We start from the raw sequence: 12,779 nt of genomic DNA, 5'->3' as shown, positions 1-12,779 counted from the left end.
TGCCACCCCCCCTACACACACCTACACACACACACGCACGCATGCACACTCACTCTCCGGTCTTCCTGCTTTTCGGTCCCCCTCTCCAGCCTCGGTGCCGGGCAGTTACTGGCACGAGAACACAGCTGAGTGCCACGAGAAACCCGGTGAAAGAACTGACTCCTCCCAGCTCAGCCCCTGCTCTGGCCTCGCCCTGGGCTCTGTGCGGCCGGCCCTCGTGGTCCCCAGTGCTCTCGGAACCTGAGCTGCAGAATCTGGGATGACAGAAAGCCACGTGGGGCTGGGGCTGGAGGGTCCTTGAGAGAGCTGTCCGAGGGGGGCTCACCTGTTCGCACGGCTGTGTTCTTCTAGGCTGTTCAAAGCCACGAGCCCCCGGGGAGAGCCCCTGGATGGCCTCTACTGCATCCGGAACTCCTCCACCAAGTCGGGAAAGGTAGGCACCCAGGGAGGATGGTCAACCGTCACCCTGCTGTGCAGAGGCCCCCAGGATGGCTGCGTTGTGGGGTCTGCCACTCTCTACACACCCAGGCTGACAGGCGAGCGCAGGACTCTACAGTTCGGAGGTCATTTCCCCACGCAGCCTCTTACTTGGCTTCTCAACCGAGCTCCATCCTTGAGGTCTACAGCCCCCTCCTCCCCATCCATTCTCAGGAACTCAGCACCATCTGCAGTGATGCCCACTCCCCAGCAAGGGCGTGAGGCACAGGAAGCGCTGGGGGGCCCGGGGCTCTGACGGGGTAGGGGGTTCCCCTTCCTGCTCTTTGAAGGGGAGGCTGCTTGGGGCCGTGGGAACGTTAGGATGTCTGCTGGCTCTGCCTGTGCCCCTCCAAGGGTGACTCGTGTGACCTCACTGAGCCTGTTTCCCCTTGAGTGTCGGAGATGGTCCTAGTGTGGACCAGGCGCCTGCTACATACTCTCTGAGGGCAGGAGTCCTGGGGCAAGGGGCTGCCCATCCTGACCCTGCTGTCCATGGGCAGGGTGACCCTCCCCCAGGGACCCAGCCTCGACGCTGCTGCCCCCGCATCCCGAGTCTATGTCTTTCCTGAGGTGAGTGAGCCATCCTCTGCCCGCTCCTCTCCCCTCAGGTTCTGGTCGTGTGGGACGAAACCTCCAGCAAAGTGAGGAACTACCGCATCTTTGAGAAGGTGAGCGGGCTGCCTACCCGAGGGCCCTGGGCGGGAGGGGAGCCCTGGTCCGGGGCTTGGCTGGGGTCAGGGCAGAGTCTCCCTGGGAGAGCATAGGTAGTGGGTGGTCTGAGGCCAGCACCCCCAAACACCCCTCCTCCGCCCTCCCCTCTGTCCACGGCCCCACCTCCCCCCTCTCCTGGCTTCTCTGTGTCCTCCACTGACCCTAGAGGAGATGGGGTGATCAGCCCTCGGCCCTAGGCTTATTTACAGACCTGGCCAGCGTCCCCTGGGCAGAGCATTACTGCCGACCGCCCCGTCTTGCAGGGAGGGCCGGCTGGCCGGCCCCTCTGACCCTGCCCCACTCCCCACCCAGGAGGCGAAGTCCTACCTGGAGGGCGAGGTCCTGTTTGTGAGCGTGGGCAGCCTGGTGGAACACTACCACACTCACGTGCTGCCAGGCCACCGGAGCCTGCTGCTGCGGCATCCCTACGGTTACGCCCGGCCCAGGTGACACCTGTACTGCACGCTGCGGGGCAGACACGGCCACGGGGCCACAGCCCTGGGCCACGCAGAAGGAGACGGGCCTGCATGGGAGGACGCGCGGGAGCCAGCACCGTGCTCTGACCCAGGGCCTCCCCAGTGGACACCTCACAGAGATTGCCAGGCCAGGCCCCGCCCAGCAGGCTGGGTCCCCGGGGCTCGGCCAGGCCCTAGGCTCCAGAGAATTGTGTGGGGCTCTCCTGTCTCACCCTGCCCACCTCCCAGGAGCCCAGGACTGAGCCCAGCCTGGACTTGATTTACAGAAATTCTGGTACCTCCGGCACGCCTCCCCGGCACTGGGCTGGGAGCTGGGCAGGGCTGGGGTATTTGGGGTGGGGGCAGGGGCTGGACCCCCCAGGAACGCTACAACGCAGGCTCCGTGAGGGGCTGGTGCCGCACAATAAAGCACAGATGACATTTGCCCCGGTGGCCAGGGCTGCACTGGGAAGAGGGCATGGCCGGCCTTACTGAGTACCCACACCAGCATCCAAGTGTTGACTGTAGCAGGTCAGCTCACGGGACCTCTAGGAGGTGGTCTTGTTTTCTAGGCCACAGGGCGCTAAATGACTTACCCTTGGGTCCACAGCTGGTAACAGAACAGGACCCAAAAAGTTGGACAGTCTGGGCCCAGAGCCTGTATCCAAAACGCCAGGTTCTGCTGCCAGAAGTCAGGTCCAGGGCAGTGAGGCTACAGAGTTAAAGGCTCCTCACATCAGTAATTGGGTCATTCGTTGGCTTAACCAGTGGTTACTGGGAGACAACTGGGCAGAAGGTACGCACAGCGCCCACCGTCCACGGCAGCGGGGTGTGCAGGGGCTGGGAGCTTGCAACCCAGCTGGGGGCTCCAGGAAGACTTCCTGGAGGAAGTAATGGCTACAGTGCTGCAGGAAGAGTAGGCCCTGTGTCGGCCAGGGGTGGGTGGGGACAGTGGCACCCAGATGCCCAAGTCCTCTGGTCCATGCCTGGTGCAGGCCCAGCACCCATCATCCCCATGCTTCCTGCCATGGAATTCCAGCAGGCTGCTCTCCCTGGCGTGGCCATCCAGGCTGGAATTTTTTTTTTTCCTCATAAAAACAGACTCAAGTGGGTGTCAGGGCTGGCAGGGAACCCAGGGTCATTTGCTCCTCGCTGCACTTTTTGCTGGGAACGAGGAATTTGCGATGTAAAAGCCAAGCCACAAGAGCCCGTGTGCCCACTAGCCATTGATTAATGGTTCCGGAGGAAGGCCCTTTGGACGTCCCCTCCCCTGCCCTGGGCATGTCCTGGGGTGAGGTGGTGGTTCGCTGGAGGAGGAGAGAGGAGTCCAGTCAGGTGGGAGGCTCCTGGAGGTGCAGCGGGGAAGACAGCAGCCGTCTCCTCCCGGGAACCGAGTGTCCAGCACCATCTCTACAGATGTTTCTTCTGCAGCCGCCCGGTGGAGGTGGGGGCGCCAGAGCCCCTGCTGCTCCTTCCGCAGCCGCTGTGGGAAGCCAGCAGTTCCTCTTTCCTGCGGTTGCACTCCACTGCCCCGAGCCCAGTGACGCACACCAGTCCCCGCTGTGGCTTGCAGTTTCCCTTCCTGGGAAATCAGAAGCAGTTCGCAGCAGTGTCCGGGGTCTGCTGTGCTGCTGATGGCTGTAGGACACAGGACACTAATGCTTTTAGCTGACATGCAGCCACTTGGCAGCCAGCTCATACTTGAAGACCCCTGAGCTGGAAGGTTGGGGGGTTCTGGTGTCCAGAGCCAGGTGATAGGTCCTTCTGGCTGCCTGGACAGATGAGGCCTGTCTCTGCTAGAGGCCCAGCCCAGAGCCCAGCCCAGGGCCTGCCAGGACAGCTGCCCTCCTCTTTGTGAGTTCACACCCCAGGCCCAGGGCCTCGGTTGCTAGAGTGTGTGTGTGGAGGGTAGTGGATGGGGCCCCAGGCACCGTCCTCCAGTAGGCAGGAGGGGCTGGAAGGGGTCCCACTCCCCCGAGACCTGCCATGAATGTTCTATTCCTCACGTAGGGCTGGAGGGTGGTTACCACTGGCTGCGCACTTACTGTACTCAAGGTGCTGAGCTGCGCGCTTGACTTAGGTCTAATAGCAGCTGCCCTCCCGGCAAACTGTTTTACAGGTGAGAAAACCCAGGCTCAGAGAGGCCTGGATTCTAGACGCAGCCCTGTGATCTGTCCTTCACTGCTGAGCCCAGACCCTGGACCCCGCCTAGCTCCCTGCCACCCGTGTGGCCTCGGACAGTCATTGCAGGGTGTCTGGTTAGCCTGCCTCCCGGGGTTCTGGGCATGCCTTCACCCAGCGAGGGGGCCACAGCTCCGCGGGGGACCTGCCTCACTGCTCTGCCCTCCCAGCCCCAGTCTGTGGGTAAACTGACGGGGGCCCCACCCGAGGCACTGTGCTGCTCCCTCACCTTACAGATAGGGAAACTGAGGCTCAGAGAGGCTTCGCTGACCTGCCCAGCCTGATGGTGAGTCCAGAGATGGTTCAATTCCTGTGCCAGGGAAGAGGGCCCTGGACACTTTGGGAAGCTTCTCCAAGCTGAGCACTGAACATGGTTTTACTTTTCCTGCAGTTCATCAGAAGGAGTGCAGTGAGCCTCTGTACCTTCTGTTCATAGAGATTTTTATTGTCAAAAGATGTTTTTAGAACCAGAAGAGACCTCACAAAACAAGCCAGAGTTGCTCCCAGTCCCAACCCCGATTCTGGGTCACATTGCATGGACACGCCCTGCTGGTCCGAGGGGGAGCTTCTGGCACCCCAGGCTGAGCACCAGGGGCCTGGGCCCAAGGGGCTTCTCATCCAGCTGGGCTGCACTGGGCTGGCCTCTGGAGGGCATGGCATAGAGGACAGCAAGGCCACCCAGGGAGTATCAGGCAGAGCTGGTACTTGAACCAAATCTGTGTGTCTCTAGAGGGGCAGTGAGGGGCAGGCCGCAGCCTGTCTCTGGCTGTGACTCAGCAGCAGGGAGCCCCTGGCTGGGCAGCCTGCACACACATCGGGCCCCGTCTGTGCCCCAGAGATGGTTGCTAGTGGCCATCCCACGTCAAGCCACCAGCACTCTCTCAGGAGGGAGAGTCGTGGGATGCAAAGCAGACCTGATCCATCTGCCTCCCTTAGACTTCCTTTGCTCCTCAGAAACCTCAGAGGCTGCCTGACAGCTGCCCCTGCATTGCTCTCCAGCTGCATCCCTGGTCACACTCTGAGCTACTCAGAGCTGAGGCACCTCCTTTTTCCTTTCATTTCTGGTGGAATGAAACATTCAGAAAAGTGAACAACACAAATGTACAGCGTGACAAATTGCTATGAAGTGAACCAGCCCCCGTGTACCCTGCCGAGTTCAGCACCACCCCCTTCCTCTCTCACAAGTAACCCCTGCCCTCGCTTTGGGGAGGCTCACATTCCTGTTTTGCTATGAAACCTTCATCCATCACAGTGCTTTCCTGTTTTCGCACTTTATGTGAATGGAATCATACAGGTGCAAGCTTTGGCGTCTGGCTTCTGCTCGTTACGTCTTTGAGATTTGTCCAGTTTGCTGTGCGTAGCTGTAGTTTGTTCAGATTCGTTGCTGAAAACTGTTCCATTGACACTGGTTCACGGATCCATTTTACTGTGGATGGACGTTTAGTTTGTTTGTAGTTTGGGACAATCACAGACAGTGCTACTAGGAACAGTCTTATCTGTGTTTGTGATGCATGTGTGCACAAGTGTCTCTAGGGTATGTACCCAGGAGTCTGACTCCTGAGTTCCAGGGCCTTTCACTGTTTTCCAAGAATTTTGCAGTAAAAGAGACTTCCCTTGGTTCCACATCCTTGCTAACACTTGGTATTGTCAGACTTTTCTTCATCTTTGCCAATCTGGTGGGTGTTTAATTACGGCTTTAATTTGCATTTAGCTAATTACTAATGAGCTTGGGCACATTTTCATGTATTTACTAACCATTTTGATTTTCTCTCCTGTGAAGTGTCTATTCAAATCTTTTGCTTATTTTCCTGTTGTTTTCTTATTAATCTATAAGAATTCTTTATATAGCCTCAATATTGTCAGCAACATGTATCATATATATCTCCTCCGCTGAATAATTGTTTTTTGCACATAGCAAGAGATAAGGATTCACTTTCATTTTCCCCCCATAGGGTTACCCCACCTACCCCTGCATCATTTATTTATAACCTGTCCCTTCCCCAACCATCTGCAATGCCACTTGCCATATATCCATATATGTGTAGGTTTGTGGCTGGACTCTTTGTTCTGTTCCATTTGTCTGTCTGTTTCTATGCCAGTACCAAGCTCTCTTACTTACTGTTGCTTAATTATGTCTTTTTTTTTCTTTTCAAATTTAGTTTATTGGATGACACCACCCAAATAACACCATGCCAACTATTTTTTAAAATTTTTATTTATTTATTTATTTGGTTGTGCCGGGTCTTAGTTGTGGCATGTGGGCTCCTTAGTTGTGGCATGCGAACTCTCACTTGTGGCATGCCTGTGGGATCTAGTTCCCTGACCAGGGATGGAACTTGTGCCCCCTGCAGTGGAATTATGGAGTGCTAACCACTGGACCGCCAGGGAATTCCCTTCAGGTAATTGTTAACTTCATTGAGGTCCTCATTACTTGATATTTATTGTTGTATGTGTCTAGTTTTGTGTGTTTTTTTTTTAACTCCTACACAAGACAGTATTTCTTTTTTCTTTTTTTTTCTTGGAAAAGGAAGGTGTACTTTAATAGCATTTAAACTTTTTTATGATGATAAAATATACATAATATAAATTAACCATTTTAACCATTTTAAGCATGCAGTTCTGTGGCATTAAGTACATTCACGTTCTTGTGAACCACTACCACCATCCATCCCCATAACTCTTTTCCTCCTGTAAAACTGAAACTCTATCTATTAAATAGTAACTCCCCATTCCCCCTCCTCCAGCCCCTGGCAACCACCATTCCACTTTCCGTCTTATGAATTTGACTATTCTAGTTCCCTCATACAAGTGGAATCATCATTTGTCCTTTTGTGACTGGCTTATTTCACTTAGCATAATGTCTTTAAGATCCATCCATGCTGTAGCATGTGTCAGAATTTCCTCTTTTTTAAAATAATTAATTATTTTTTGGCTGCATTGGGTCTTTGTTGCTGCGTGAGAGCTTTCTCTAGTTGGGGCGAGCAGGGGCTACTCTTCGTTGTGGTGCGCGGGCTTCTCGTTGCGGTGGCTTCTCTTGTTGTGGAGCTCGGGCTCTAGGCATGTGGGCTTCAGTAGTTGTGAGACGCGGGCTCAGTAGTTGTGGCTCGCGGGCTCTAGAGCACAGGCTCAGTAGTTGTGGTGCATGGGCTTAGTTGCTCTGCGGCATGTGGGATCTTCCCAGACCAGGGCTCAAACCCGTGTCCCCTGCACTGACAGGCGGATTCTTAACCACTGCGCCACCAGGGAAGCCCCAGAATTTCCTTTTTTTTTTAATTTTTGAAGAGCTCCTGACTTATTTATTTATTTTTTGGTTGTGTTGGGTCTTCGTTTCTATGCGAGGGCTTTCTCTAGTTGTGGCAAGCGGGGGCCGCTCTCCATCGCGGTGCACGGGCCTTTCACTGTCGCGGCCTCTCTTGTTGCGGGGCACAGGCTCCAGACGCGCAGGCTCAGTAGTTGTGGCTCGTGGGCCTAGTTGCTCCGTGGCATGTGGGATCCTCCCAGACCAGGGCTCGAACCCGTGTCCCCTGCATTAGCAGGCAGATTCTCAACCACTGCACCACCAGGGAAGCCCTCCTTTTTAAGGAAAGAAATAATATTCCATTGTATGGATGGACCACATTTTGTTATCCATCCGTCAACGACACTTGAGTTGCTTCCATCTTTTGTTTATTGTTAATAACGCTGCTATGAACATGGATGTACAAATAAGTGTTGAGTCTCTTTTCAGTTCTTTTGGGTATGTACCAGGAAGTAGAATTGCTACGTCATATGGTAATTCTTTAACTTTTTGAGGAACCACCATACCATTTTCCCCAGTGGCTGCACCATTTTATGTTCCCACCAGCAATGCACAAGGGTTCTAATTTCTCCACATCCTTGTCAACACTTATTTTCTTTTTCTTTTCTTTTTAAAAAATAATAGCAATCCTAATGGATGTTAAGTGGTATCTCATGGTGATTTTGATTTGCAGTTTAATGCTTAGTGATGTTGAGCATCTTTTCATGTGCTTATTGACCATCTGTATATCTTTGGACCAATGTCTATTCAAGTCCTTTGCCCATTTCTTTTCTTTTTTTTTTAATGTTTATTTATTTGGCTGTGCCATATCTTCATTGCAGTGTGCGAGATCTTTAGTTGTGGCATGCAGGATCTTTTAGTTGCAGCACGCTGGCTCTTAGTTGTGGCATGTGGGATCTAGTTCCCTGACCAGGGATTGAATCCTGACCCCCTGCATTGGGAGCGAGGAGTCTTACCAACTGGACCACTGGGGAACTCCCCTTTGCCCATTTCTTAATTGGGTTGTTTGCTTTTTTGGTGTTGACTTGTAGACAGTATTTTTTTGTTGTTGTTTTTTAGATATTTATTTATTTATTTTTGGCTGCCCCGGGTCTTAGTTGCGGTGTGTGGGATCTTCCTTGTGGCGTGCGGGATCTTTAGTTGCAGCATGCAGGATCTAGTTCCCCGACCAAGGGTTGAACCTGTGCCCTCTGCATTGGGAGCGCGGAGTCTTAACAACTGGACCACTGGGGAAGTCCCGACAGTATTTCTTATATATAGTTTTCTTAGATTGGGTTCTTTAGAAGCAAAACCTGTAACAGGGATCTTGTGCAAGTGATTTATTGCTCTTGTGCAAGTAGTCTCAGGATAAGCTGAATGGGGGAATCAGGATAGTGCAAAGGAAAAAACACGGGAAGGAGGTGGTCTCAGCTGGAGACTAGCTTTAGCCTGGTCCTACAGGAAGCTTTGGAATGCGCCTTGTCCTACAGAGTTGGTTTTGCTTTGAGGGGACCAGACTTGTGTGCCCCTGGATCAGCGTTATTGGCCAGGGGTTGTCTGGGTAGGGAGATAATCTCCTGGGCAAGGGCAACACTCTGGCAAAAGGGGCTCTGTGGGCAATTAGTAGCTAACACTCACAGCACCTGGAGAGGGGACCACTTTTAGAACCAACCCGGAATGGGGATCTGGGCAGGGCACCAATGGCAATTACCAAGTCCACCCCTTGAAGTGCTCAGATCCACTTGTTTCTCATATTAAGTTCAGTCCATTCAGACACAGACTCTTCAGTATTCTCACTGGTCCCAGTATCTGGGAGAACTTCCGAGGGAGATGGGTAGAGGGATGAACTATGTGGCCCCCACTGCTGCAGTTGGACTCAAAACCACAAATGATACCCAACACCTCCCTTTTCCACCACCCTTTCTAGATTTCTCTTCTTGACGGCTAGGCTTTTGGCTCTTCGAGTCCCTGGGAGCCTGCGCTTACCGGGCCATGTTGCCATGCTTGCCTGTTTATAAAGTCACTGGCTATGGGAGACCCAAGAGCTACCCTGCCCCTCGGAATGCCTGAGTGCCAGACACACTCCTGCCTGCCCCCATCATGAGGCTGGCAGCCCTACATACAACAACGAGGGTCAGTTACCCCTGCCAACGTGGCCACTTCTTTCTGTGCCTACTGATCTACTGACATAAGTTGTCCCACGTGACCAGGTGGCAGCCATAGCTTCAGCTTTACTATGTCCCGGGGTAGAAGTGTCCCCTTTGGTAATCCAAACCTCTAGGCTCAGTACTTAATGTTGCAGAGCAGGAAGTGCAAATTCCTCAAGGGGGTGACTGGGTAGTCCACCTGTTAGGGACCGAGCCTCGTAAAGTGGTTACTTCCTTTTTTTTTAAAGATTTTTTTTTTTTTGATGTGGACCATTTTTAAAGTCTTTACTGAATTTGTTACAATATTGCTTCTGTTTTATGTTTTGTTTTTTTTGGCTGCTAGGCATGTGGGATCTTATCTCCCTGATCAGTGATCGAACCCGCACCCCCTGCACTGGGAGGCGAAGTCTTAACCACTGGCCCGCCAGGGAAGTCCCAAGTGGTCACTTATTGGTACAGAGTGTGTACCACTTCCTGGAGGACAGTGCTGCATCCTCCCAGGATGCCACCTCCAGGTTGGAGCCTCATTTGAGCCTTCATGTGCCTAGTCCATCTCTAGTAGATCAGCAACTTCTGGATGGTACAGCTTGTGGTAGAAATGGTGGGTCCCAGGTCATGTGCCCATTGCCATACCTCCTTTGCCATAAAGCAGATCCTTTAGTACGAGGCAGTTATGTGGGATTTCATGTCAGCAAACCAGATACTTTGTGAGCTCTTGATAGTGGTGCTGGCTTAAGTACTGCAGGCAGAAAAAGCAAATCCACACCCAGATACATGGCAATCTATCTTGGTGAGTATGAGTTATTGCTTTTTCTCGGGTAGAAGGGATCCAGTGTAATCAACTTGCCACCAAGTGGCCGGTTGGCTCCTCCAGGGGCCTCAGCCTTGGTTTCTGATGCTGACAGGTTAGACACTGGCAGTGGCAGTAGCTGGATCAGCCTTGGTTATGAGGAGCTTGTGCTGTTGGGCTCATGCATAGCCTCCACCCTGCCACCACGGCTACTTCATTGATGAGGCAATTGTGGTGGCGGAAGACAGATCCTAGCTGATCCCCATTGGCTGAGCCATTCCATCTGCTTGGTGTTTAGAGCCTCTGTGGTGGACGCTCACTGGTAGACATTAATATGCAATACAAAGATCTTCATCCTTTGTCCAGTTCTCACAGGTCCATCCCAATGCTTCTTCCCCATACCTCTTGTCCCTGAACTTCCACATTTCTCCTTCCAGGCTCCTGACCAACCAGCTAAGTCATTTCTCACTGCCCATGAGTTCAGGCCATGTCTCCCTCCCACAAAGTGAGTGGTCAAGTTCACTACTGTAAGCTTTGCCTATTGGGATGATTTCCCTTTGCCACCTTCTTTCAGGGTGACCGCTGAATGGGGATACAGTGCAGCATTAGGCCATTTTCAGGCCACACCAACATATTTAGCCAACCTTCCTATGGACCAAGCATATACATTTTCCTCCTCTGTCACTGTGTCACAGGGAATCCCCTGAGACCACAGGTGAGAGCTGAGGGAGAGGTATCAGAGCTATAGGAGTAGGGGTCTGGACCACTTACCTCTGCACCTACATGAATCCAATCCTGGATCAAATGCTTTCAGATGATGATTTATCTACCTGGCTTTACGTCTTGGTGGTCTGACAGAACAAAGTGATGGGCAGTTCTGGCCTCAGATGTCCCATAGAAACACTGCATTTCTACCGGAGCTCAGTAGCAAGCCAGAAGTTACTTTTTTTTGGCGGGGGGGGGGGGAGGGGGAAGCCATGCTGCAAGTCATGTGGGATCTTATACCCCAACCAGGGATTGAACCCACACCCCCTGAAATGGAAGCACGGAGTTTTAACCACTGGACCACCAGGGAAGTCCCCAGAAGTTACTTCTTGAGCTGCTCGGATCTGGGTGGGTTTGTAGTTTTCATGAAATTAAAAAAATTCAGCCATTATATCTTCAAACAGTATTTCTGTCCTCCCAACACTCACCTCTATTTTCAGGGACTCCAATTAACATCTATACTAGGCCTCTTGAAGTTGTCCTACAGCTCATTGGTGCTCTGTTCATTCTTTTCCAAGCTCTTTTCTGTTTCATTTAGTTTCTTTTTTCGTCTTCAAGTTCACTAAGGTTTTCTTCTGCTGGGTCTAATCTGTTGTGTTTGTTTTGTTTCGGTTTGGTTTTGGGTTTTTTTTTTTTTTTTGGCTGTGTTGGGTCTTAGTTGCAGCACGCAGGACCTTTCCTTGCGGTGCGTGGTTTTCTCTCTGGTTGTGGCGCATGGTCTTCTCTCTGGTTGTGGTGCATGGTCTTCTCTCTAGTTGTGGCGCGCGGGCTTCTCTTTAGTTGTGGCATGCAGGTTTTCTCTCTCTAGTTGTGGCCTGTGGGCTCCAGGGCACGTGGGCTCTGTAGTTGTGGCGCGTGGGCTCCAGAGTGCATGGGCTCTACAGTTTGCGGCATGCAGGCTCTCTCTCTGAGGCACACGAGTTCGGTAGTTGTGGTGCACAGGCTTAGTTGCCCCGCAGCCATGTGGGATCTTAGTTCCTCGACCAGGGATTGAACCCACACCCCCTGCAGTGGAAGCATGGAGTCTGCATTGGAAGGCGGATTCTTTACCACTGTACCACCAGGGAAGTCCCTGGGTCTAACCTGCTGTTGATCTCACCTAGTGTATTCTTCATTTCTGACATTGTGTTTTTCACCTTTATTTGTTTGACTTGGGTCTTTTTTGTATCTTCTATGTCTCTACTTAACACGCTCAGTCGTCTTCTCCCTTTAGCAAGCCCCCACGGACACCTCTTCCGGGCCAGGCCTTGTTGCTGGGTGCAAGGGAAACAGAAGTGATAGATGTAGAATTGTGGAGTCTTGTCAGAAAAGTCTTCTGAGAAAAGCCAGTGTCCAGGAGATCAGAGGTCACTGTCTATTAGCCATAGACAGTATCCCCGACCCTCTGTGGACAAGGCCAAAGGGGACCCTGCTGGGAGGGAAGGCCTGGATTCCACACTACTCTTCCACTGCTCAGCTCTGGGCCTCAACTTTCTATGGGTATAAAGGGAGCTAGCCCATATGTCTCCCGGGTCTTTTGGGGACTCGGATGAGACAAGGAGGGGCAGTTTGGGGGCAGGTGCTCATGTGATCTCTAGTCTTGCCTCCAGGTCACTGGCAGGTGGCCTGGTCTCACCAATGCCCTGGTTCTGCAGAGGTGACTGTGCTCTTTCAAGCAGCATCAGCAGGCCAGGCTCCAGGCATCAGGCAGCGGCCGCGTCGATGGCGCCTTATCGGGATCCACAGGCCCAGCTGTCCTGGCCCTGCCCTGGCTGCCAGCCCGGCCCCAAACTTTGCCCGTGGTCCCGGGCACCCTGGCAAGGGCTTCTGGATGCAGACCAGCACAGGGCTGGGCACAGGAGGCAGGGTCCGTCCGCTGGAGGAGTGGGCGAGGCGGGCAGGGAGAGGCCCCCAGCCTCAGGCTGAGCAGGGCCTGGAAACTACCCTTTGGTAAGCCCTCCTGCGCATCGCACGAATCTGGCCCGCAGGAGACCTCC

At 53.0% G+C, this 12,779-nt stretch overlaps 1 protein-coding gene across 7 annotated transcripts in view; it reads left to right on the top strand.

Moving 5' to 3' along the window:
- The window catches only part of SH3BP2 (SH3 domain binding protein 2), a 36,655-nt gene extending 34,233 nt beyond the window's left edge, over positions 1–2,422 (top strand). For 4 of the 7 annotated variants that reach the window (XM_068543549.1, XM_068543547.1, XM_068543548.1 and 1 more), the window contains exons 11-13: positions 352–433; positions 1,086–1,145; positions 1,501–2,415. In XM_068543549.1, the coding sequence (XP_068399650.1) occupies positions 352–433; positions 1,086–1,145; positions 1,501–1,638 (280 nt within the window). In that variant the 3' untranslated portion in view covers positions 1,639–2,415. Of the gene's footprint in view, positions 1–351; positions 434–1,085; positions 1,146–1,500 lie in introns of all 7 variants that reach the window. The other 3 variants (XM_068543543.1, XM_068543544.1, XM_068543545.1) reach the window with 3 other exon arrangements.
- The last annotated feature ends 10,357 nt before the right edge of the window (positions 2,423–12,779 follow it).

Source organism: Eschrichtius robustus, chromosome 4, assembly GCF_028021215.1.
Source record: "Eschrichtius robustus isolate mEscRob2 chromosome 4, mEscRob2.pri, whole genome shotgun sequence".
In the NCBI taxonomy this organism is placed as follows: domain Eukaryota; kingdom Metazoa; phylum Chordata; class Mammalia; order Artiodactyla; family Eschrichtiidae; genus Eschrichtius; species Eschrichtius robustus.
Note: the sequence above shows the minus strand (reverse complement) of the source record. Positions and strands in the feature narration are given on the sequence as shown.